Source organism: Gallinula chloropus (assembly GCF_964237585.1).
Source record: "Gallinula chloropus genome assembly, chromosome: 22".
Lineage (NCBI taxonomy): Eukaryota > Metazoa > Chordata > Aves > Gruiformes > Rallidae > Gallinula > Gallinula chloropus.
Window position 1 is genome coordinate 3187529 of NC_140107.1, and position 25255 is coordinate 3212783.

General features: G+C 54.5%; 1 protein-coding gene across 1 annotated transcript; it reads left to right on the forward strand.

Annotated features, from left to right (window-relative positions):
* Positions 1-420: 420 nt before the first annotated feature.
* LOC311200222 (CCN family member 2-like) lies at positions 421-10824 on the forward strand (the record flags this gene model as incomplete). The annotated part of the gene is made up of 5 exons (XM_084274409.1): positions 421-477; positions 6123-6336; positions 9509-9760; positions 10101-10309; positions 10513-10824. The coding sequence occupies 5 exons, from the start codon at positions 421-423 to the stop codon at positions 10822-10824; spliced, it is 1044 nt and encodes a 347-aa protein (XP_084130535.1).
* Between the last annotated feature and the right edge of the window lie 14431 nt (positions 10825-25255).

The window sequence follows — 25255 nt, forward strand, 5'->3', positions numbered from 1 at the left end:
GGTAGGGAAAGGGGGGGGTTGTGTCAAGAAAGCTTCATACTTTTGGAGTTCTAAAGGGGACAAACTAAATAATAATACTACTACTAATAATAGGAATAATAATAATAATAATAATAATCCTGCTTTTACTGGGATTTGGTTTACCCATGTGGAGAGTACCCAAGCTGCAGGCTGTGCCAGCAGCCCCATAACCACCAGGGCCACAGGAATCTGCTCGTGTTCCCAGGAATTTGGACATTTTTTGTTGCACCCTTTTCAGCTTGCTTTCCAGCTTGTCACTCAAGTGTGGGGCACGCCCCCTCCAGCAGGCTATTTAAAGAGGAGCTGGTGTGCAACTTTCTCCAAAGGAGAGGAGAAACTCTGGAGGAGGAGGAGTGAGTCAGTTGGCAGCCTGAATCCCCTCCCTCCTCTTCATTTGGGATGTCTGGCAACTGGGGGATGGTGACCTGGACCCTCTTCCTCCTCACACCTGGCTGGGTATGTATTGCACTGCAGCAGCCCTGCGTGCTGGCTGGACATTGCAGCTTCTTGCTTTGATGCATGTGAATGCTTTAGGCTGAATAACTCTTCCCAGCTGCTCCCTGCCTCCCAGACATCTCTGAGAGGAGGTTGGCTGTTGGCAGCGCAACGCGAACGCGCCGCGGAACTACCCAGGCGTGGGAGCCGTGCCCTGACCTCCGTCATCTGCAGGGCTTAAAGCTCTTGGCAGATGGGAATGGGTTCTGTTTCACTCCACTCCTGTGAGGTGGAAGCCAGCCCACGTTAGCAAGGTGGGGAGAAAAGGACAGAGAGAGGTGAAGTCAGTGAGTCTATGTCACTGCAAGGAGCAAAACTCTCGTGTCCCAGTTCCTTCCCATCACCATCCTTTCCCAGCTGCCACTGGATCCACCCCTGTGTTCCTAAAACCAGGGATCCCAAGGGGGAAATTAGACTGCAGCCTCTCCAGAGCAGCGTTTGTGCCTGGTTTTGTGTTAGTCCAAGTGCTTGAGGGAGCAGCTGATTTTGCTTAGGACTTCTGTGTGCTATTACAGTGCCAGTGATGGCAGGAACATTGCTGCAGTCGTTCATGTATCTAAATTGCAGTAAGTGCCTTTTGTATCAGTGAAGAAACCAGGTTCACAGAGCCACTGTGCCTTGCAGTGCTTGTTGTGCTGATTGATGCAATAACCTCCTGGCTGATGAGGTCTGTTTGATTGTTCTGGCACCCCCTAGCATGTACCAGTCCCTTTCCTGCCAGGAAAGGTGTCCTGTGAGCCTTATGCTACTGTGATCCACAGGTAATTTCTGTGATAGGGGATGGTCTTTCTGAGTCTTGCAGCAAACCAGCCTTGGCAGCATCATATTGGTAATAAAAAGGACAGTGATGATGCTGTGATGCTTTGTTATTACTCTGAGATGATGGAATTTCCCCTTTCAACTGCCTTGGAAATAAGACTTTTGACTTTCTTTGAGCCCTGAGAGTGAAGTTTAGTGGATTGAGCAAGGAAATGAGAGCTGTTGCTCCTGAATGTGCCTCCTGTGTTTTTCAGAGGTGAGAGCAGAACCAGCATTCCTGGGAGTTACATTTAGCCCTGGCAGGCTCAGCCTGGGCAAGTGTCCGTGCCTCTGCTCTCTGCCTGGGAAGCAGGGGTAGTAGTCCTTGTCTGTTGTCACAGGCTGTTGGACAGTGTGCTGCAGCAGCCTGGGAAGGTGCTTTGAGAGCCTGTGATGGAGGGAGAGCAGGTATTATCCATGATAATTCACTGCTTGGAGTATGGGAATCACTGTGCCTTGACTGCGTTATCTACTGCCAGTCTGGGAGTGGGAATTACAACCAGTTACATGTCTGTTGTGTTACTTCTACCCCACAGCCTTAACCCCAAAAGCACTTCACAAGCAGTGAGCTCAGCCCCAAAAAGTGCCTTTGAAGGCAGTCACAAGCTCAAACCATTTTAAAAATCCTCTTTGGCTTGGCCTTTAGCTTGTTCCCTGGGCTGCTGTGGCCATTGATCAGGAATGAGAAGTCCTGATGATGCCACAGAAGGGCTGCAATGCTGTGAGCCTGGGTCCCCCTACTCGTGCCTTCCTGAGGGTGAAGGGGGAAGAGCTTTGATATGAATATGAAGTAAGAAAAACAGTCTCACTTTTTCTTCCCCCCCCTCCCCCCAGGTAACTGGGATTGGTGCTGGCAGTTGGGAGGGAGCTTGTTCTGGCTTGTCAGCTGAGCTGATGGGACTTGGGAGTCAGTGGTGGAGTACACAGGCAAGAGAGTCCTCCAGTCAGGCTGTTCTTACTCCCTTGGTGGCTTGGCCATCACCCAGGGGTCCTGGGAGCAGCAGATTCACACGGGGTGTCTGAGATCTATACAGGAGCTGCCAGCAAAGCCAGGAACGGGGACAGCTGATGTTCCAGGCTTTAGCACGTCCTTAAATCTACATCCTTGATCTCTAATCCTGGTTCTGTTCTGCTCCCAGGTCACAGAAACACTCTTGCTAACCTCAGCAGATCAAGGCTAGAGTGAACTTGAAGTTAGGGGCCTGCTTAGTGGAGACAAAGCATGATTTGGGGACAAACCCTCCTGCAGAGTGGAAGGAAATTAAATGTACTCTGAACTCAATCCTTCTGCACGCAGGTGGGTGGCATGTTACATGGAGATGCTGGTCTTTGTGTTAGGATGGGCCTGTAGAAAAGCTCTGAGCATGAGTCCCTGCAGTTCTCTGGGACAGTCTGAGCAGTTTCCACGCTGTATTGTAAAGGCTCCTGGCAGCACTCCTTGAAAATGCTGCAATGCTCCATGCAAATGCAACTTAATCCATTATTTAGCCTATTTGTAATTGCCCTGGAAGCAAATCAAGTAATGGATTACTCCAGGAGCTTGGTTCAGTGCTGAGTTTCTACCAGCTGTTCCCCAGTCAAGACCTTCCCTGGCCAGCTGGTTACTCAGTGCTCCCTGTTGACAGTGCAGGAGCCAAAGCAGATTCCAGCTCATTCTGCCCTTTCCTGGGCCTGTGAGCTGACTGCTCACTGACACAACAAGCAAACAGGAGCCCCAGCACACCCTGGGGCCAGGTGGGCTGAGGAGGGGGGTGGTGGGGCTGACTGGTTGGAAATTCTCAGAGTCCTGGGAAGTTTCCCAGTACCTCAAAGCCCTGCACGTGCAGCCAGGCTGGGCCTCTGCAGCTGTGCTCACAGCTGGGGCAGTGAGGCGCAGGAGAGGCAGCGGTGCTGGCCTGGTTTGGGTCAGGATGGAGTTCAGTTCTGCTGCAGCAGCGGATGGGATGCTGTGTTTGGGTGTTACAGTGACAGCAGTGCTGGTAACACCCTGATGGCTTTAGTTGTGTCAGACAGTCAAGGACTTTCTCAGCTCTTTGTATTTCTCTGTTCATGAGAAAGGAGGGGCGAAGCCAGGACAGGTGACCCAACTGCCCAAAGAGAGTATTCCATGCCAATCACATCCTGCCCAGTATAAAGGGGGCTGATGGGGAAAGAGCAGGGGGGGCGGCTCCGGGACACGCGGTTCTTGGGGCATGGTCAGGTTCTGGGTGGCACGGCCTGAGCTGTGGGTTGGGTGAGACACTGCATTGGGTACCAACAGCTTCATATATCTTTTGCTCTAAAGTCCTGTCAGCATTGTTATATTTGATCTTTCTGTTATCTTAGTAAACTATCCTTATCCCAACCCATGGGCCTTTTAGTTTCTTGGTTTTGGGGTTATTTGCCCCTTCCTTTTCCCTTCCCTTGCCTCACCCCCCCTCTTCTCCCCCTGCTCTTTTCCTTTAAAGAGCAGGCAGCTGCCTGGATCTCAGCTCTCAGCCAGGGTGAAACCACGACAGGTGCCCATCAGGCCTCCCCTACGGTGGAGACACCAGTCCAGATGTTCTTATGCTGAAGAGCAGCCCTAATATAAGGAGGAAGTGAAGCTGATTGGGAACAGAAGGTAAACCCAGGTGGTCTGGTTTCTTTGGGTCAGTTATTAACAGAAATAAACAGTGCCAGCAATGATTAATGGAGGAGAGAAAGAAAATTCAGTTGGGGTTAATTCCACTGCGTTCCCTGTCATCCTGAAAGCGGCTGGTTTGGTTTGTTTTCAGTAGGGGAGCTATTTTGGGAGTGTTTCTTTCTATGGCCTGTGGCTGACACTGCATTGGAAAATGCTTGTTGTTGTTATTTCTTTTAAGTGTGTGGATTGCAGCTGAATGTCAGCCCTGTGCTAGGAATGCTTTCCCTCCTTCCTGACCTCACGCACCCCCCACCTGCTCATCCCTGGTTGAATAAATACATCCTTCTGGCAGCTACATGAAACAGAGTAGGAAAGGATTTCTAGACCTTTAGCATCTCTTAATGCACTTGAACTGTTGGGAAGAGACCCCTGTGAGGTGCTGGCTCCCAGCAAGGGGCTCCAGGAGAACAGCTGGGCTACAGGCAGGAGGGGCTTGTTTGGAGTTTCCAAGAGGAATTATGCTGATTCCTGCTGAGAAGGGTGAGACTCTGGAGGACTTGTGAGTTCAGCCCTGTACTGATCCCTGTCCCACACCACGCTGTGCTGCTGGTCACAGAAGTACAAAGCCATTGGCATCTTCTGACCCCACGGGAGCTGAAGGCAGAGCAGCTGTTTTGAGCAACAGTCAGAACAGCTGGAAAAGTTTTACTGCTGTTATTGGTGACAAACACAATATCCAAGGAAGCTGTTTCACAAGAGAGGGCTGGATGGGCTGTAACAAGTGCAGACAGAGCTGTACCAAGAGAATATTTCAGCCTCTGTTGCTGGTTTCCCCCATTTTTCCTGCCCCCAGGCCCTTCCCAGCTGCTGCAGCCTCTCTCTCTGGGTGGCAGTGGACCTGTGATGGGTCTGCCATTGGGTGCTTTCCTCTTCACAGCAGTACAGGATCCCAAAGCATTTTGCTGACACCATCTCCATGCAAAGGTTGTCTCAGAGAGGGTGCCCAGAGGGGCTGTGGAAGCCCCATCCCTGCAGGCGTTTAAGGTCAGATTAGATGAGGCTTTGAGCAACCTGGACTAGTGATGGTGTCCCTGCCCGTGGCAGGGGGGTGGCAATAGATGATCTTTGAGGTCCCTTCCAACCCAAAGCATTCAATGATTCTATGATTAGCCCCATGGCAGCAGCTACCCTTGGGGTGGGAGCTGAACGTGCCTAGCAGTGTGTAACATGTGAGCACTGCACCCTGGAGTAGTGCTCTTGCATCCCTCTGAGCTACCTGGAGACTTTGAGTGGGCAGAAGCTGAACAAAAATCCAGGCTGGGCATTTCACAGTCAGGGTTTTACACCTCACCCCAGCCTGGGAACATCCAAAGCTGAGGGCAGTGTATTCACCCCGAGCTGATCCAGGACAAGGATACTGCAGACTGAGTCACTGGAGTGTCTGAAGCTTCCCTGATTTTCTGGAGAAGGTAACCCTCCTTCAGACAAAGCCTGATGGCTGTTCAGCATCTGAAGAGTCACAAAAGCCAAAGGTGGGTTTCAGGAGGTGGCCAGTGCTTCTGAAATGCTACTGAGGGTGCAGCTGTAGCTTCACAAGGTCCTGAGAAAGGTTGGCTACTCTGTGTTCTCTGGAAAGGGGAGAGGAAAGGGCACATCTCTGGGAATAATGAAGAAACTCTGAGGTCCAGGGGACAAACTGGGACTCATGAGCCTTTGGGTCAGTGCTGGCTGACTTTGGGCAAGTCCTGTTGCTATGGTGCCTCACTCTTTCTGTCTGGGGACTGGGTCTGGTGACGCTGCTGCAGCATGCTCTGCTCTCTCCTGAGCAGTGCTGTGTATGAGCTGGGGATTGCTTACTGTTAATAATTACTGTTTTATTGCTCAGAGGGCAGCAGAGGGTTGAGCTCATGTGGGACTCTGAGCTACTGCTTGTCCTGTTTGTTTTGGCCCTGCTTCCTACAGGCATCTTTTTCCCCCTCTCCCTTGAGCTCCAGAGGAGTTAGGGATGAGAGGAGGATGAGTCTTGCCACTCCTGGGGAGCTGCATTCACCTCTTCTGTGGTGGGGCTCTCTGGTGCAGGCTGAAGTCGTCTTCCCTCTCCTGGTGGGGTGCCTGTGGCTTTGGAGCAGAATCATGTTTTCCATTCCTCTGCTTTGCTGGCGTGCAGGAGACTCATTCTCTCCATGGCTTGTCTGCCCTCCAGGTGGAACCACAGGCCTGCACCTACCCATGCCAGTGTCCCTCCCAGCCTCTGCAGTGCCCTGCTGGCACCAGCCACGTCTTGGATGCCTGTGGTTGCTGCAAGGTGTGTGCCAGGCAGCTTGGTGAGCTCTGCTCCCTCCAGAAACCCTGTGACCACCACAAAGGACTCTACTGCGACTTCTCCAAAATCCACAGAGGCAGTGGAATCTGCTTAGGTGAGAGCTCTACGTTGTGTCATTTGTGCATTGTTTTTCTTCTGGCCCCTTCAGCCCTCTGCCTGCAGACCTCCCAGAGAGCCCACAGCACCATCAACATTTCCTGCAGCCCTTGGGGCTTCATCCAGCATCATCCTGGGAGACCTGTGCCAGCCCTGGGAGCCAACAGATTCACTGATACCAATACACAGGCAACCTGCTTCCTCCTGCAGTGAAGGATGTTTCCAAAGGCAGGAGTGGGGCTCAGGAACTCTCCTTTGTTAGGAGACAACCTCTAGCCTGGCAGTGCTGGTGGGTAAATACCAGCAACCTGGACTTGCACTGGGAAGTGTAGGTGCTTGGAAAAACCTCACCCAAGATCTCTCTGCCTTGTGCTGGAGATGGGCATTCTGCACTCCACTGCTCACCTGCAAGAGGCAGAGCATATTTCTGGCTGCAGCATGTAAGTAGCTGGGTGAAACAGCTGCACAGCTCTCTGGCAAAACCCTGTACATGCAGAACATGAGCATTACCAAGCCAGGGAAACACAAATGCAGACCTGTTTAAGTTCATCCTGGTGCCTCTTTTCAGCCAGAAAGGAATTTTTTGGTTTGGTTTGGTTTCTTTTGTTTAGGAGGTGTTTTTAAAGCATGCAAAACTTGTTTTGGTGTAGAGGGAAGAAAAAGAGGCATTTCCTCAGCCTCCTGATCATTGTTGAAAACCAAGACTCCTCTGCCCCTGTCTGCCAGAAGCTGACCAGTTTTCACTTGAAGCTTTTCAAAACAGTCAGGAAGACAGGAGGGCTGGAAAGCTGATGTGAACACTTTGGGAAGTGTTCAGCCACTGTGCCTCTGGAAATTCCCCAGCAGATGTACCACTCACACCACCCTGGGACAGGAGGGTTGGGGATTTGGGGTAGGACTGTGCTGAAGGAATCTTTTACTCTAAATAATGAATTTAAGTGGTGGAAGGTGTTTTCTCTGTTCCTTGGAGAGGTTTTTATAGGTTCTTTAAGTTTCCTCCTCCAGTTATTGCAATCTTTAGAAGCCAGGTGAGCTTCCTAGTGCTCTGCAGGCATCGGGACATCTAAGAGCTGGCAGCTGAAGCTTCACAAGGTAAAGGTAGGCGTAGTAACACCCAGGGGTGTGAGCTGTGAATTGCCTAATTAAGACTGGCAATGAGGTGTATGTTTGTAGGGTAAAGGTAGTTAAATCACTGCAACAATTCACTCAGGAGTGTGGAGGAATCTCCATCATGAAGAGTGTGGTCATCAGAGTGTGTAGCACGTCATGTATGGCAGAGGAATTCATCCCTTCCTGCAGAGACCTCCAAGCCTCAGAAAGGTAGAGACAATCCCATAGTAACTCTAGAGTAGGAGAACCTAAGGGTGGTAGGGTGGCCTGCACGTGCTGAGGGAACTGGCAGAGCTGGGGCTGCTGTATTCCTCACAGAACAGGGCAAAAGTCTGGGTCTGGAGGTGGCAGCGGGGCCAAGTAGCGTAAATAAAGAGTCTTCTCACTCCTCTGGCACAGTCTGGTTTGGTGCTTTAATTGGATGGGATCAATGGGAAAGTGAGGTCGTTGTAGGGTAATTGAAGGCATGACAAAGCTGCTGAGTTCTGAAAACAGAGTAAAAGCCCCAAACAGACTGCCCTTCCCTGGGGGGAGCCACACTGCTGGGGGAACAGCACGATCAGCTCGTCGGGAAGGCAGAGGGCTCAGGCTAAAAACAGTGACAGAGGATTTAAAAATAAGTATGAATGGTTGTATAGAGGGAAAGTGGATGGCTTCCACTTGGGATGGAAAAAGTGAGGGCTTTTCAACTCTAGGAGCACAGGAGTGGCATTGAGGAGTCACAAGCTGAGATCCAGCTCTGGTTAGAAACAAGGCAGCAGCAGCCCCGAAGGATTTGTGTCCCTCAAGGATGAGGTGGACAGGAAGAGGCTCTCACTCCTTGTTTGGTCCAAACCCTCTCTGAGATGATGTTCCACAGGCGAGCAGGACTAAGGGGAAAACAGATCAGATTTCCTGGTAAGCCTCTGCAAGCAGCCAAGAATCCTTCGCTTTGGTAACTTGCATGGATGGGTTTCTTGGTGCTGTTTTCCAATGGTCAGGATTACAGGAAGCAGCAGCTTGATGGGAGCTGCCCAAACGCAGGATTTCTGTCCTGTGAACAACTCTGAGGTTTCACCATTTCATTTCAGGCTGAATGAAAAGAATTTTAAACCTCTGAGACCTTTCCATGACTTATTTAGAACAGTCGTTTGGCTGTGTCAAAGCTTTCCACTTCCCTTCTATCAAAATGTTTCATCTTGATCTTTACAGTGTCTAAAATTACGCGAGCAAAACGCTTTCCCCTGTGGGTTCTGTCCAACAAGTATTTTGGTTGAGCTATTGTACCAGAGCATAAAGGAAACCTTTGAGTATCAAACTGAAATGCTTCAGTTGTTTCTCATTCCTGACGTTGATCTGTGCCTGCCAAACTTTATTTGGTTAGGAGTTTTCTGCTGGGGAATTTCCACAGGGAATATTTTGGTAGTATATTTTGGTAGTACAGATATATTTTGGTAGTACAGATGTAAGAAACACGTGAGCATTGCTCGTGCCCATGGACTGAGGTGTGCTCCTGTGTGTCAGGTAGTTGTGTTTCATTTTTTGCTCACTTAAAGGGATGAAAGACTCGTAGGAGGGCTGGAGATGAGAGGTCTGCAGAACAGAGAGGAACAGAAAAAAGTTGTGGATGGAAGGAAGAAGAAATTCATTCATCATAGGGGAGCCACAAAGGTCATACAGCCACAGCGTTACTTTCCTTTTGTAGACACCTTTAGACATGTGGGGAACCAGCTGCTCTTAGGAAAACGTTGCCTTTTGGTGTCCTCAGAGTAATGAGCAGCAAAGCCACTGCCTCACGTGTGGTGTTGGGAATGAATCTTGCACAGCACCAGGGACTGGGGCACTCTCAGCCAGATGGGAAGACCTCTGAGTGGGGAAGAGGCTGTTTACAAGCTGTAGAGACAAAGTCCCACCTAGTGGCTCATCCAAGTGGAGAAGAGATTCTTCTAGAGCCAACTTCCAAGAATCGATGTCAGGAGTTGCCTTGGGTTGGGGGAGCCAAACATACACTGTGCCTACTTCTGCTGCACCCTGCGGCCCTGCTGCTCAGCGTCTCCTCCTCCTCTTCCTCCTTCCCACAGCTCATGAGGGTGCGACTTGTGACTTGCTGGGCAAGATCTATCACAATGGGGAGAGCTTCCAGCCCACCTGCAAGCTGCAGTGTGTCTGCATGGACGGGGCCATTGGCTGCATCCCTCTCTGCTCCGAAGACCTGCGGCTGCCGTCCCCCGAGTGCCCCAATCCCCGGCGGGTGAAGTTTCACAACAAATGCTGTGAAGAGTGGATCTGCCAGGAGGGCAGCGAGGAAAACCGCTTCCAAACAGCCATGGCAGGTGAGTGGGATGCAGGGGTGGCAGGGCTGGGAGCTGTTTGCTGGGGGACAGGGGACCCAAGCTGCCCTAAGTCACACCTCAGGGCATCGCATCTGGTTGGGAACTGGTGGTGAACGCTCATTTTGTGGGTACCAAGCGTTGAATTCCAGAGCTGTTCAGGTGAGACCTTAGTGGTGCTGCAGGGAGGCTCACCAGAGGGCTCAACCTCTGATGTCACAGCAGAATTGACTGCAGTGGGAAATGACCCTGGGCTTGCCTGCATCCTTCTGCTGCGAGGAGGAGCTGCCCCTCTTTGTCCCAAGCCCTGAACCTTGCCTTGTGTCTCTTCCCTGTGGCTCAGTTTTCAGGGAGGATCCAGCACGCAAGCCAGAGCTGAATAACCTGCAGGAGAACTGCTTGGTGCAGACCACGGAGTGGAGTGCTTGCTCCAAGAGCTGTGGCATGGGCATCTCTGCCCGAGTGACCAACGACAACCCCCAGTGCCGCCTGGAGAAGGAGACCCGGCTCTGCATGGTCCGGCCCTGCGACTTCCCCATGGAGAAAACCAAGGTACTGGTTTGGGGAGAGGGGCCACAGCACCGTGAATGGCAGGGACAACCCAGTTTGGTAGGTGACTGGCATGAGCCTGTCTCACAGCGTTTGCTCTGTGCTTCCACTTGTGTCCCATTGCCCAGTGATGGGGACGGAGCGCAGGCCAGGGCTGACCTTTCCTTTGGGTGTCGTGTCCTTGTTACCCTCTGGTCTCTCCCTAGAAGGGCAAGAAGTGCGTGCGGACCCCAAAGCCACGCCAGAGCCTCCGCTTCCAGTTCTCTGGCTGCACCAGCACCCATTTGTACCGGCCCAAGTTCTGTGGCAGCTGCACAGACGGCCGCTGCTGCACCCCCTACGTCACCAGCACCGTGGAGGTGGAGTTCCGCTGCCCCGAGGGTGACTTCTTCCAGAGGAAGATGATGTTCATCAAGATGTGCTCCTGCCACTACGACTGTCCCCGAGACAATGACATCTTCCTGGCCACTTACCACAGGAGGATGATTGGAGACCACGTCAAGACAGAGAGGCAGTAGCCCTCTCTGCACCAGATCCAGGTGTCAAGAGGGCTCTGCAGCGCTTTCGTGGCTGTGTCCCAGGACAGTGCAGCCTCTTCCCCCTCTGTGAGGGGCTCTGCTCTTCAGGACAGTACTGGTCACCACTGGTGCTCCCACTGGCCTTACTGACCAGCTGAGGTGCAGGGGGGAGCAGCCCAATCTGCCCCAGGCTCCTGACCTTCACCCGTAGTGGTGTGCAGCTCAGTGAAGGAACCAGAAACAGGCTTGAGCTGCAAACTTGATCCATGTTCCTGCTGACCAGATGGGAGAGTGGATCAAAACCGTGTGGCTCCAGCCTGTCTCCAGCCAAGAGCACAGTAGGGATGTGCAGGAGGCCTAAAGCTGAGCTCTGCAGCCCGTTCTCCAGCAGCATGAGGCTCTGTGCTGACACAAAGCTCGGTGAGCAGAGTGGTCCTGGCCCTGTGCTGGGCTCCTGCTGAGCTTCTCAATTATTTTTGGCTAATTGGACCCAACAATTTGGCTAAAGCCCTCCCCTGTCCCCCTGCCCACCTTTCACCCTCCCACATGCTTTCCTGTCAGCAGCTCTGCTCCAGATCCATTTGCTCCTGGAGTGGCCAGATCATCTTCTGCATGTCCCCTTCTCTGGGTGGCTAAGGGCTGTGCTGTCCTTTTTTTTTTTTCCAGCCCTCTGTTTGATTCCTTTTTGCCTTGTGTGTGGATGAGGAGACAGTGAGTTGTACAGTGTCACTGCAGGAGATGTAGTGCAGCTCTGCCTCCTGCAGATCTGGACCAGGGAGGAGAGGCCAGGCTGTGGCTGTTCACTGGCAGCACAGTGTTCAGACCCGAGGGGCTCTTCCAGTGTGAAATGGGGGGGAGCCAGGCCCCAACTCTGGAACCTGTCCCCTGCGGGTGCTGCTCCTGGCAGCTTGTGGTGCCTTGAAGAGTGTGTCCTGTTGTGCTGCTGGGCTTGGTGCTGCCTTCAGAAATGGCCCTGGGGTAGGAGAGGGGCTGCAATCCCTGGCTCATGCCTCCACGCTGGGGCTGCGGTGATGCTGCAGCAGCATTTTGGCTCTGGAGCTGTAAGTGGGGAGGAATGGGGTCAGTTCTGGTCTCACTGGGGTGGGGGGTTTGGGGCCCTGGTGGGTGTTTGTGCCTGGAGCAGATCCCTGCAGGCCAAGGCTCAGAAAGCTGCACAGTGCTGGGGTCACAGGGTTGGGTCTGTCTTGCTGTGGAGCTGGGCAGAGTTTTTCCACAGTGAGACACGTGCCGATTGCCGGCCGCCACAGCCCTGCAGCCCCGTGCAGGTTCTGAACACTTACTGGTGGTTTTGTCTCTGATGATTTTAGCAGGAACACCCAGGGAAAGGCCTGGTCTCGTTCCTTGAACCTTCCCAGCCCCCAGCCTTTCCCATGGCTGGAAATTGCTGCAGTGCCAAGGCTCTCCCCCAGCACAGCTCCCCTCGCAGCACATCACGATGCTGGAGGATAATCCCAGCCTGTAACCCTGCTGCAGCACCAGCTCGGAGCCCATGTCCCAGCTATTTTCCTGCTCTCAGCCTGCAGAAGCTCCTTTCAGCCTCCTGTTACCTGTAATCGATTTGAACTGTAAATAATTTATCTGATGTTTGGTTGTTTTTAAAGGCCTTTGTACAGTTTCCATATCCTTTCAGCACAGCTGTGCCCAGGACCTTTTCTCCCCTTCTCCTCCAGGTCTGCTCTGAACTTTTCCCCTGCTGTTTCCACGGCTTCTGAGTGTAAAACTACGCTGAGGTTGCACTTTACTCATCATCAATAAATATCTCTTTATTTTTGATATCCCTGGCAGCATCCCTCTGTGCAAGCCTCGTGCCCAGTTTCCCCTCCGGCCTTTCCCCAGTGCCACCAGCTTACTGGGACCAGTGCTGGGACCCTCTGCAACGCTGATGGCTGGGTGGGAAGGAAGGGGCTCACCCTCCCAAATCGCAGCAGGGCAGCTGTTAGTGTCTCATGGGCACCTCTGCAGCCACAAACTGTGGCTACAGCTCTGGGGAGAGGGACAAGGGGAGTCCCGTTCCCTGTCCTCCCCCCAGTGGCTTAAGGACCCACAAGTCCTTAATTCCTGGTTAAAAATAACACTGTGAGCAGATGTGAGTAGAAGTCGGTGATAACAGGGCCAGAGCGTGAGGGGCTTTGCGGTGGATTAAAAGCTTATGGCCTCATCCCCCTCTCATCACATTAGCCAGGGGCTCCCCCTGCTCCCCCCCAATCCCTTCCCCCTGCCCCAGGAGGGCTCAGGACTCCCGGGGACAGGTGGAAAACAGGGGAACAAGCCCCTGTTGTGCTGGAGCTGGAGCTGTGGGGAGGTTGAGGCGCTGAGCCTGGAGCAGGATGCATCCCATCATGGTGGGGAGGCAGTCCCCGGCCTTGCCCTGTCCCCAGCGTGGTGGCCGTTAGGTGGCAGCAGGCACAGCCCCAAAGTGGGGTGCAGTGGGGTGCCCCAGGGAGCCGAGGGGGTGCTGGGGTGCACCCAGCTGCCCCAGCCCAGCCCCGGGCACCCCAGGGCCACCAGCAGCGAGGGCAGTGAAGCTCCCGGGGCTGGCGCGGAGGCCGCTCTCCCGCCGGCCGCTTCCTCTGCGGCCATCCCGGTCCCCGGGGAGCCGCAACCTCTTATCAGCCGCCGGCTGCGCAGCGCCGATAGCCCAGGCGTGTCCCCGTGGCCCCGGGGATAAGGCCGTGTTGTTGGGCAGCCAACGCCAGTCTGGGAGCCCCAGCGACGAGCCGGGGCAGCTCTTATCGGCCCCGCCACGCCGCTGGCGGGGGGGCAGGGGCTGCCCCCGCCCCCGGGCACAGGGGCTTCTCCCCGGCTGTGCGCCTGCTGCTCCGGGCCGCGGCCGGCTGTGCCCCGGTGACAGGCGGCGCTCAGAGCCCGGCGCTGCCCGGGAGGACGCGGCAGCACCTCCTCCTGAGGCGGGGTGGTGACGTCACGGCGGCGCCTGGCGGAACGGCGTGAGGTCACCCGCTTCCCCCCTCCCCCCCGGGAACTGGCGGAGGGAGCTCCTGGCCCCGCCCCCTTCGCCCACCGTCACCTGCCCGCCCCGCCCACTGCAGCCCCGCGCCGCCGCCGGCACCGCCCCCCCTCCGCGGCGCTGACGGGCGGTGGCGGCAGCCAGTGGGCGCGGCCGGCGGCGGGGAGGGGCGGGGCGAGCGCTCTGACGTCAGTGGGGGTGGGGCCTGCAGTGCAGGTGGAGGCAGCGCGGTGCGGAGCGGCGGCCCCGGGCCGGGTAAGAGGGGGGAGGGGGGGGCGGGGGCACAGGGGTCATGGGGTGTCGCTGTGGAGTGGGGGGTCACGGACGGGCTCTGGGGGCCCATGGTGGGGTCAGGCTGGTTTTGGGGCTGGGGGCTGTTAAGGGGGCGTGGGGCGCTCTGGGGGCCGTAGCGGGGTCAGGCTGAGTGGCGCTATGGGGAGGGTTTGGGGTGCTCCGGGGGTACGTGGGGGTCAGGCTGGCTGTGGCGTGTGGGTTTATTAGGGGGTGTGGAGCGCTCTGGGGGTCACATTGCAGCGGGGTCTGGCCGGGTGCGAGAGGAGAGTGTGGGGAGATGCGGGGTTGGAGGAGCCAGGGGCACTCCTGGAGGTCAAGCGAGGTGCTGTCGGGCGCTCTGGGGTTTGTCGGGCTGGGTGTGGGGGGCCCAGCGGGGTGTAGGGAAGTGTGGGGTGTCCTAGGGCTGAGCAGGGTCTGGCTGTGTGTGGAGTGCTCTGGGGCAAGGGTCCCTCCAGGCTGGGAGTGGGGGAATGGGCTGCATTGGGGCTGTAACAGGGACCCTGAGTGGGGCTGGGGCTGAAGGGGGCATGTGGGGCCGAAGGGGGGTGTTTGGGGGTGCAGCAGGGGCTCCCGGGATGCTTAGGTGGAGGGGGTGAAAAGGGCGTGTGGGCCCTGCCCCTCGGGGGGGATGCCAACCCCTGACGTGACTCTTTAACCCCCATGGTGCAGCAGAAGGCGAAAGGTGGGTGCAGCCTTGGGGTTCCCCCCCTGCGCCTCTTGCTCACAGCAGTGGCACTGGTGGTGCCTCCCTGGGAAGCGGCAGCTCCCGTGTTGACATCTGGGTCCGGCTCTGATTTCCCAGAGGTGCTCAGTGCCTGCTGGGGCCGTGCCTGAGCCGCAGCCAACTCAGCCCAGCGCTTTGGGGCATCCGTGCTCTTTCCCCTCTCTCCCAGACACTGTCTGCTCCCGCCGAGATGATTCCCGAAGCTGATGCTGGCTGAGCTGCGGCGTGCCGGTCGCCTCCTCCCATTGATACCTGTCCCAGCATGGATCGATGCTGCACTCAACTGTGCAGTGCTAAAACCTTGCCATCGACTTTCTGTGCCGTCCCCCCTGCCTGGCTGCGGAAGCAGGGGCTTTATCTCACCACATCCCCTTTTAGATGGGGCTGCTCTGCACTCACATCGCAAACAGAGGAGCGTGTGGTGGGGCTCAGCGGCCCCGGTGGTTCCTTCTGTTTCTTCCCTTCCTGAATTTTGTACTGGTGCAGCTGTAGTGGGGATGAGGGGTCACTGGACCTGCTCATTAGCCCGTGTCGGGGGCTGTGCCTGGGGCTTCTGCTTTCCCTGCTTCCTGGTGGGCTCGGCAGGTGCCGTGGGGTCCGTGTTGCTGGCCGGAGTCGCAGGGAACAGTGGCTATCTTTAGGGCTGTGTTGCAATGGAGGGGTGTGCCTTGGCTCAGTGCTGTGTGGCAGCTGCCTCCTCACCCTGGGATTAATTTACGCTGAGATTCCCACATGGGAGGAATCAGTGTTTGTGGGACTGGGTGTTTGGACCCCCCATCCTCCGTGGGGTGCATAGTGGGGCCAGCATGGGTCTGGTGAACCTGGGGTCGGGTGGTGTTGGCAGCTGCCTACAGCAGGGTCACTGCCATGGCTGCCAGCCAGCCTCACCAGCTCGGGCGGGCAGGGGCTGATGTCAGGTGACAAACACCCTGTGTGAGGTCAGGCTGTGCAAGGTGTGCGAGGCTGTAGTTTGACACGGGGTGCGTGAACAGCCCCCCCAACACTGTCATGCATGTTCTGCTGCTGCCAAGCAGCAGGGCTGGGTGAGCCAGGGCAAATAGCTGGGGATGGGGAAGACTGATGGCATGAGGAAGTCTCTGCTGCACTGGAGGGGAGCTGCCTCGGGTCGTGGGAGCAAGTTAGTTCTTGAAGGTGTGCCCCGAAATCAGCTCCATACCCTCGCTGCTCTTCTGGAGGCTTTAACAGAGCTCTGGGAGGGCCAGTGGCAGCACGTGCTTCTCTCCCTGTCCTCGTTCTGCCAGAGTAACCCGGTTAGTCTGTGGCAGTAAGTGGTGCTAGAACTTCAGGTGCCACAGGACAGAGGTTCCCCGTTCCCCTTAATCCTTCTCACGCAGCTGCTGCCCTGCTCAGGCTGAACGTGCCCGTGGGTGATGTGGTGATGCTGCGTCAGCCCTGAAAGGAGGCAGCCAAAAGTTGTGGTGCAGTTTGTGTCCCCCCAGGTGTGTATCCATGGTACGGCTCCTCTCCGAGTGCCGGGGCGTGCATGGTTGTGGGTGTCCCCCAGCTCACTGCGGCGCTGGCAGTCCCTCCTGTTCCTCACCCAGAACAGGGTATGTGCTGCTTGTGTGTCGTGATGGTAACAGCGAGTCAGTGGCAGCAGAAAGTTCCTCCGTGCATCAAGCCGCTCTCTGGGTGGTTGTGCACAAGCTGTTTTGCGGGCGGCGGGGGCCTCCTCCATCCCTTTGCTTGGCTTTGCTGAAGAGAAACTTCAGGCCTTCCTCAGAGGGTTTGAATCCCTGCCGAGGAGAGAAAGTGCCTTCTCATCCACAGCTGAGCTGCTCTGGCGAGGCTCTCCTCCCGGGTGCGCAGCCTGGCAGCCGCTGGAATTGCCGGCAGCCGCATCTCCCCACAGCATCCGTCTGTCCCAGGCTGGCACGGTGCTTCAGAGCTGCTGGGGGGTGACGATCGGAGGGCAAAGCAAAACCTCAGCCCTGCTCTGACCACGTGGACCCTGAGGTGTCACTAATTTACCGTATAATGGAGCTTTTTTTCCTGAGCTCCTCCAAGTAGAAGCGCAGAGCAGGGCAGGCTGTGGGGTGGCCCCCACCCCGGAGGCAGGGATGCTGTCCCTTCTGTGTGGAGCTGCGTTTTACCTCTGAGCATGGTCCTAGCTGCAGGTAGTGGCTCCAGGCTGTGGTGGTTGGAAGTTTGGGGTCTGAACTGGCTTGTGGTCATGCTGGATGCTGTAGGTGCAGGAGCTGTCTGAGGTGTTATTTGGGTGTGTGTGGGGGGAGGGACCTGCCCTCCAGGAACCCAGAAATTTCTCTTTTGGGCTGCCCGGCAAGGATTTGGATGTTTTAGTTGTCCCTTTTATAGGGTTTTTTTTTTCCTTCACCTGGTGATTTGTGTGAGGCTCCAAGTCGGGTTCCTGGGGGGATGCTCAGCCCGGAGCCGGTCTGGGAGCGCAGCCGGCGCATGGGGACGGCAGCTCGGAGCAGCCTCGGATGTTGGGCGCTTTGCAGTGGATCATGTCCCGGCTCACGGATGGGCTCCGTGGGGCTGGTGGGCTCCGTCCCGTCCGCGTGCTTCTCCCCGCTAGAGGCTGCTGATGGACAGAGCATTTTCCTTGGCTCTGGCCGAGCAGCGGGGTCTTGAATTTGCAGGGCTGAGCATCCCGGCTGAGCTTTTCCTGCTGATTCACACTGGAGACAGCAGTGGGCTTCCCCCGGGCAGCTGCCGGGTTCAGGGGAAGCATCTGCACTTCATTTAGACTTTATTAGGTAAATGCCCCGGGACCGTGTGTGGTAATCGCCAGGGAACACAGATCAGGCATGGAGCAGGGTACCAGGAATGCCTGCTCCCATCCTGCCTGCCCCGGGGAGGGAGGGTGCCGATGGGTTTTTCCAGCTGGGTGCTGAATATGCAATGAATTCAGCCTCTCCTATTGTTTTTCCCGGAGGATTTGTGGGCAGTGATAACCACTTTACCCCTCCAGCAGACCTCAACTGTCAGAAACGCCAAGGATTAGTTGGGGCACCGAAGGGATCCTTCACCGCCCAGCAGAGCAAAGCCACCCATAGACACAAAGGCAGCTGGTTTAGACTCAGAAAACAAACCCAAACTCTGGAAAGATGATTAATCACCTAACAATTAGGCATAAAATGAAAGGCTGTTGCTGTCTCACGGCAATAGCTGCGGTGGAAGGTGCCTGGGAAGGAATTAGGGGTGTTGCACAAGGCCTCTCTCCCTTTGCTGGGTGCAGGCGCAGCGCGGTGCCAGCTGGCTCCAGCTCGGGGCAGGCAGCTTCCCCGACAATGGCAGAGCTGTGCTTTACATAATCTGGGACTTGAAAAACAAGCTTGAAGGTCTGGAAAATCCTCCTGCTATTGTTCCTGCTCAAAGTTTGCTAAATTTCCTGGTTTGATCTGCGGGTCTGGTTTTGTTTTGGGACTGCAACGGGGGGAAAATGCACTTTGCACAGAGGAAAGAAAAGGGTGTTTGTGGCACTTAATCCATGTCTGCTCCATAGATGAAACTATTTTTGTGGTTCACAAGAGGTTTTGAGCAGCTGCTCACAGCTTTATAGGGCTGCAGAGGACTCTTCGTCTATCCAATTAGCATGGTTTGTCTCTAGTCCCCTCCTGATGCCTCCTGAGATACCAGACCTGCAGGCATGGGGCACCATGGGCTGCACGCACAGGCACCATCTGGGGTCACAGCCTGAGTGTCTGCTCCAGGACAGCAATGGCTGGGTCAAAATGGCTTTGTATTGTCCAGGCTTGGTGTGAGTTGGAGCCTGATGCTCTGAAAGACTCTAAACCCACCTCTTGCCACCAGATTTTGAGAGGCTGGAAGGGAGCCTGTGCTGGAGGTGGCTGCTGCTTCCTGCAGCTTGCTGCCCCAGGATGCAGCCAGGAGGATGCTGAGGCTGTCAGACCCACCCCAGCCCCACACTGGCCTGAGACAGCTGCAGGCTCGTCAGCATGTTCTCTGATCCCTGGGAAGTGTTTGGGGGTGTAGGGTCTGCCCCTGCTCCTCCATCTGCTCCTCCCAAAACCTTTTGCCAACATCACTAAAGCCACTGACACCCTGCACACTATTCAGTTAAATGAATGAATCCTGTTAAAATGTTCTCTGTTCCTGTTCATAACCAGGGGACTAAGAACTCTGCCTTTTCCTGCTGTTCCTGGGAGTTTGGGTTGGGTAGCAAGGGATGAGGTGAAATTTTTGCTGGTCCACTTAATGTCAGGCAAGTTTTGGCCCACTGGTAAGCAGCAACAGAGAAGGGGGAACCCTGGCCTGATGGCACAAGTACATCCTCTTATTGGAGGCAGCTTCCAGCTCCTTTCATGTAGGTGATTACATCTGGCCACGGTTGACCTGAGCTGGGTTTGAGCAGGAGGGTGAGAGGCTTGGGAGTGCCAGAGCTCCAACCGCAGCCGTGCTAAAGCAATCTTGTTGGTGTTGCAAACAGGCCAGTGCATTGGAGCAATGGGCTTGGAGGTGCAGGGAAGCTCTGAGCCTGCCTGGAGAGTCTGGGGTTGGTGCAGAGATCGTCTCAGTGTGGGTGGGAGCTGGGCTGGACCGCTGTCTTGAAGCATCACCGCAGCCAGGGCGTTAAGGCAGCTGATGCGATACAGCATTTATCCTGTCGTATGTGACCTCTGTGAGCTGATCCCTGCTTGCTTGCTGATCACAGCCATGGTTTTAGCTGCCTGTCAGGCTAGCACCAGCCTTTAAGGGCTTGTGTTTCTGTCTCTCTTCTCTGATAACCCTGGAAGATGGGGTAAGCTGCTTGTGGGCACTTGAAAACTTGAGGGGAACTCCTCCTCTGTCTTGAGGGTCTATCAAACAGGAACAGCGTGGAGTCACCTCCCTGCATCTGTGTGAACTCAAACACTGAGCAGGAGAGCAGAGGAGGGCAGGTGCTGGCCCAGCCCCTGAGCCATGTTGGGCTGTAATGTGACTTTCTCTGTGGTGATGCTGTGTCGGGGGTGCCCGTGTCTGATGTGGAGGTGAACCTCTCCCATGTGGTGGGGATCAGCCCTGGCCAATGCTTGGCTGTGAGGAGCCTTGCTGCGGGCTGGCAGATGGGGTTAGTGCTGCTCAGGGATTTCCTTGGATGCAGAGTGGGGGCTTTTAATAGCAGGTGTGGTTGTCTGTATCATTGCCCAGCTTGAAACCTCTCCCTTAAAAATACTGATTGTCAGCAGGGATGGGACTGAGTGAGAGAAGGCCACTCTTAGTTTTCTTTCCCTGGTTTTGAGTAAAACAAATTAAATGTGGTTTAAACCTATTGCTGGTGATGTGTGTTTGTGGGTTTGGGGCACAGCTCCTCCCGGGCAGGCAGCCCTGCCTTTCTTGGGAAGGTTGCTTGGTCCCGTGTGGTAGTCAGATCCTTTCTTCCTGGTGTGCTGTGCTGAATCCTGTGCCTCAGCCAGGTGCCAAGGCTTCAGCCCTGTAGGAAAGGCAGCAGGGGCTGGGGGCTTTCCCTTGCTGCCTGCTGGTGCCCTGTGCCTCATGAGTGGCAGTCGGAGGCGTTGGGACAGCGTGTGGAGTTGCAGATGGCTGGTGTCAGAGTTGCAGTGCTGTTTAATCCATCCAAGCTGCTTTTTGGTGGGGAAACACAGAATACCTGAGTGCAGAACTGATCCACGCTGCTGGCCAGGCTTTATCCTGCTCTTGCTGTTCTCTCTCCACTGTTATAGTGGGAGGCAGATGTGGTCACAGCAGCTGCCCAGGCTCTGGCAGTTTGCATCTTGCCCCCCCCTACAAACTGCCTTCAAACTTTTTGGCTTGCTGGCCCTCTGTTCTGGTCGATATGAGGCTGTTATCAGAGCTCAGCAAATGGTGGTGATCACATACAAGCACTGTACCTCCAACCTCCTGGCAGGCGCTGGGCTGGATGAAGCAGCTCATTTGCATGGGGCAGTTAATTCTCTGTATGTTTTAATCTCTGTGACCATCTGTGTTCTTGCCTGGCCTGGGGAGATGGGAACTCTTGGGATTTATTCCAGGAGGTGAACATGGAGAGGACTGCTTATTCTGTGTCTGCTGGAAACTGCCACAGGTCAAAGCAGGACAGCCTCATTAGCTCTGGGAACAGTTGTTCCTGCATCTTCAGGCAAGGCAGCCTCCAAGTGTCAGCTCTATCCTGGAGGCACATCTCAAAAAGCTGCTGGGAGAGGGCAGACTGAAAATGGAGACCTCTGTGAATGCTTTCCAGCATACAACCCTGAACACAGAGGGGTCTGACTGGAACCTAGGACGGCTCTGGGGTCCCTCCTGGGAAGGCTGCGTTGCTTTGGGGTGAGGTCATGGGCTAAAGCCTTTCCTGGCCATCCTAAAAGCCCTGCCCCAGGTTGCAGGAGCCCCTGGAGTACCAGCCTGTCCCACCAACAGCTGCTGCAGTCTCAGCCCTGGGGAATGCCATGGCTGGAGCTCAGACATGAGCTTCAGAAGCTGCTGATGAAACCGGAGTGCTCACGTATGGCACCAAGGTCAGGGGACCGGTACCTGTAGGTGGGCTGCAGAGAGACCCATGCAGGCTGCTGCTGGGGGAGAGCTTTTCTGCAAGCAGTGCCTGCAGTCTGCTGCCTTTTGGGTTCTCCTGTCTGTGAGCCAAGGCTTGGCAGCTCGTTGCAGAGCCCTGCCCTGCATCCTGCTGACCTTAGGCTCTGCATGTGGCATGGGCAAAGTGGCACTTGCTGTGGGCTGTCGAGGAATGCCTGTCCCATGGGGCAGCACAGCCCTGCTGAGGCTGCTGCTGACATCCAAACCCAGAGGGAATAATCCCTGGCCTGTAATTAAGCTCTCTCCTGCGCCTGTTCACCATACTAATGAGCAGTCTCGTGGATGTGCTCCTTGCAGCTGATCTGGATCCTCTGTGTGGTTCAGGAGCTGGAGGTGTCTTTCTAAAAGAGCCATCTGCAAAGGGCAGCCCCAAGTCTCCATCCCTGTCTCAGTGGGGAAAAGCAGTTAAGGGATTCAGTCTTGCTGGAGACCATAGTCATTGCAGAGCATCCCAAAGGATAGGTGTGGGCTCCTGCCTGTCTCCGTGGTGCGGCAGGGCAGCTGTAGAGGTGCAGAGAGCCCTGTGCCTGGTGCAGTGTGGCATGGTGCTGGGCTTTCCCTGTGTACTCCAGTGCTTGTGTCGAGTAGGTCCCCAGACCTTGGGTGGGGTGAGGATCTGGCTGGATTTTGGCACTCTGTGCAGACCTGGTATGTGCCCACTTGAGCACGCAGCTGGATTTTGACAGCTGAGAGCACTGTTGCTCTCTTGAAACTCTTCATTTAGCTAATGATCCTTTTGTCGAGCAGGATTAGAGTTTAGAGGCCTCTGGCAGAGTGTTAATTAAATTAAGTCTGGGGGTTTGTTTTGCTGAGGGTTTAGAGCCCACCAGAGGGTCCAGCCAGAGCCCATGGAGCTGGGGGCTCAGGACTGTCACCCATCCTCTGCCGAAGTTTTCATGACAAGTTATGTAAGGCTGGAGGAGTTGGATGGACAGACTGACAGACAAGTGTGTGAGGCCAGTCTGCAGCCCCTGCACGGTGCTTGCTGCTCCTCCAGCTCAGCTTTGCTGTGCCTTGACCTGTGCTGTGCCAGCCCTGGGCACTGGCCGGGGCTGTGGAGGCTGTGCTTGCTGGAGGCTGGCAGGCACGGGGCGCCTGCGTCACCGCTCGCTGGATTATCAGCGTTAACTAATGTCAGGCCAGTGTTTGTTTTTCTGGTGGGGTTTGGGTTTTTTTACACCCACTTGGTGTTTACATTTTTAAGAAGTGGCTCAACGTGAACGTCCGGTTCCACCTTCAGTTTGAGGAAGAGTCAGACACCGAAGTTCACTTGAGTGGAATAGAAGTGTGAGCACTTGGCTTTGTGTCTTATGGGATTTTTTTTTGCTTTGGTGGGGTGCATGGGGTTTTTCATGTTTAGCTGGAACTGCTTATTAACCAATGTCTCTTCTCCTTTCTCTTCTATACACTGCCCCGGAATGGATGTTGGTGCTTTGCTTGCACGGTTTCCCTGGCTGTCTCATCTCTGGGTAAGTACCTGCCTCATTACATCGGTGAGGGGAGATAGCTGAAACCAGTCTCTTGAGCTTAAATAACAAACTGACCTGTTTAGTCTGTATTAAACTCTGGAGCATTGTTTGTCTTCTCTGTGTGAAGGTTTTGGATATTGAAAAGCACTTTGTATAGCAATTTCCAGACTGAGTTTACAACATGATAAAGCTCCCAGCGGTAGTTTTTCTTGTGAGCCTGATTGTGGAGTGCTGACTCAGCAATGAAAGCATGCTGCATGCCAGCAAGGGAGCAAATGGATGTGATGATGGTTTTGGTAGTGGACAGGAGTGCTCCCTGTTTCTCCCTGGCTTCCTCCTGATGGCTGCTGATGGTAAATCTGTGCTGTGGTTGTGTAAGGGACTCTCTGAAGGCTGGAGCTCTGCACTCAGCTGGCTTCCCCTTTGCAGACCCACAGATGTGTGGGGCCGTGCAGGGCACAGAGAGGAGCCCAAGGCCTTTCTGGCAGGAGAGGAGAGGAGAGGAAAACATGTCAGGCTTGGAGAAGTGCATCAGGCACTGATGCTTCCAGCTTGCGTTCACAGAGATCCTGCTTTGCATGGGGGGAAATAATCCTGGTGGGGTGGATCCTTGTGGTTTTCCAGCAGAAGTTTGGTGGCTGCCTCTGAGTCTGGCTGTGAGGGGCTGTTTGTGGATTAAAGTCACAAACATAAGGTGTGTGTGCTCAGGGTGGAGGAAAGGAAGGCATCTCTGCATGGTAAGGCTGGTTCTCTGGATGCAGCGCTGCCTTTGCTTTGAGGTTGCTATGTCTGGAAACTTCATCAGGTTTTAAATGACTTTTTATATATTTAATATAAAGTATCCTCCTGCTAAGCTTTCCCCTTTCCTGCCCATCTCCACCCCCTCCCCAGTAATATTCTGTCCCCTCCCAGTAATGGAAAGGACTGAACCTATGGACAGCAGCTCTGTTCTGTGTGCTGCCAGTCACTGATGAAAGACTTGAGGGGAGTGCAGAGGAAGGTGCTGGGAACAGATTGCTTTATTCTTAAACTCAGCATTGTTATACGATACCTCACAGGGGAGGGCAGGAGAGATGAATCAAATCCAAGCATAAACCTGTTGTTCTTATACAGAAGTGAAGCACTATATTTGGAAGCTGAGCAGCTGTCTGCAGTTGTGAATGAGCTGTTCTTTGGTACTGAGTCTCTAAAAGAAGGGTTGTTAATTAACTAGAGAACATGACTTGATCAGAGGTACTGATCTCCCATCCCAGCAAACACCCAGCAGTCATGTGAGTGCAGAATAAAACCCCTCTGTGGAGGAAACACAGGCTGGCAGAATGATGTCCAGGAGGTAGTGTTCGGAGCACAATGCAAGTGACAGCTGGAGTGGTTAGTGAGAGGTGTACCTCAGCCAGTAGCTGTAACTGTGCCAGGATGTCCTGGACCAGGAGGGGGAAAGCACTGTCTTGGTGCTTGAGCAGATACTCAGGGGACAGTCACCTGTCTGGTTGTCGCTGTGTGATGTCTCTGGTCAAGAGCAAATTTCTTCCTTGGAGAAAGCTGGTAATCTGAAAAACCTGATTTGCTCTCACTAGAGCAGTCTTGCTGTGACTTCTGTCTCTATGAGCAATCTTGTTGTCCTTCCCATGCTGTACAGAGAATTGCATTTCAGCAGTCCTGCTTCTTACAGGCTTTTGGGGTTTTGACCCTGATATGAGATGAAATGTGCTGCTTGCTGAATACTTGGTATTAATTTTGGTCTTCAGACAAGAAAGCTAAGTGGTACCTTGTTAGTGATGGCAAAGATAAAGATTGCATGGTACAGTTTCACTGAATCAGGGACAGCCCTGACCTTCACCCAGCAGGGAAATCGTCAGGCTCAGGTTGCCTTTCCATCTTTAAACCTGGCTTATCTCTTAGGTAAACATAAAATGCCTAAGAGCTGTAGTAAGGGAATCTCCTCTCCTGGCCTGATAAGAATGTTGGGCATCAGTCCTAAAAGGAATGCACCAGCAGCTTCCATGAAGGGCTGTGCTAGGAGAAGCTGGAGGGCAGAAACAGTGAAGAAAAGTGCTGAAGATGCAAGTGCAGCAAGAGAAGCCTGTGATGCTGAGGCTGTGCTCTTGACCTTCAAGCTAAGATTCACATGTTGCCATTATTTGAAGCCTGTTAAGGAATCTGGAGTGAGCTCATGTGCACTGCCTGAAAAAAATGTTCAGAGCTGCATTTTGGGGAAAGGAGGCAGTAAACACACTGTGTCTGTTAACAGGCTGCTGCTGGGCTGTCTGCCCATGCATTGGCAGCACTGGGAGCCACTTCTTGTGAGCTTAAAGTTGACCTGTGTGTGAAATTGTTTCCCTCTGTCCCCTAATTAATGAGTCACCTTTGTGAAGTCGTCCAACAGCAGTTGTGTTGTGAACGTCGGTCTTGCCTTAATTCTTA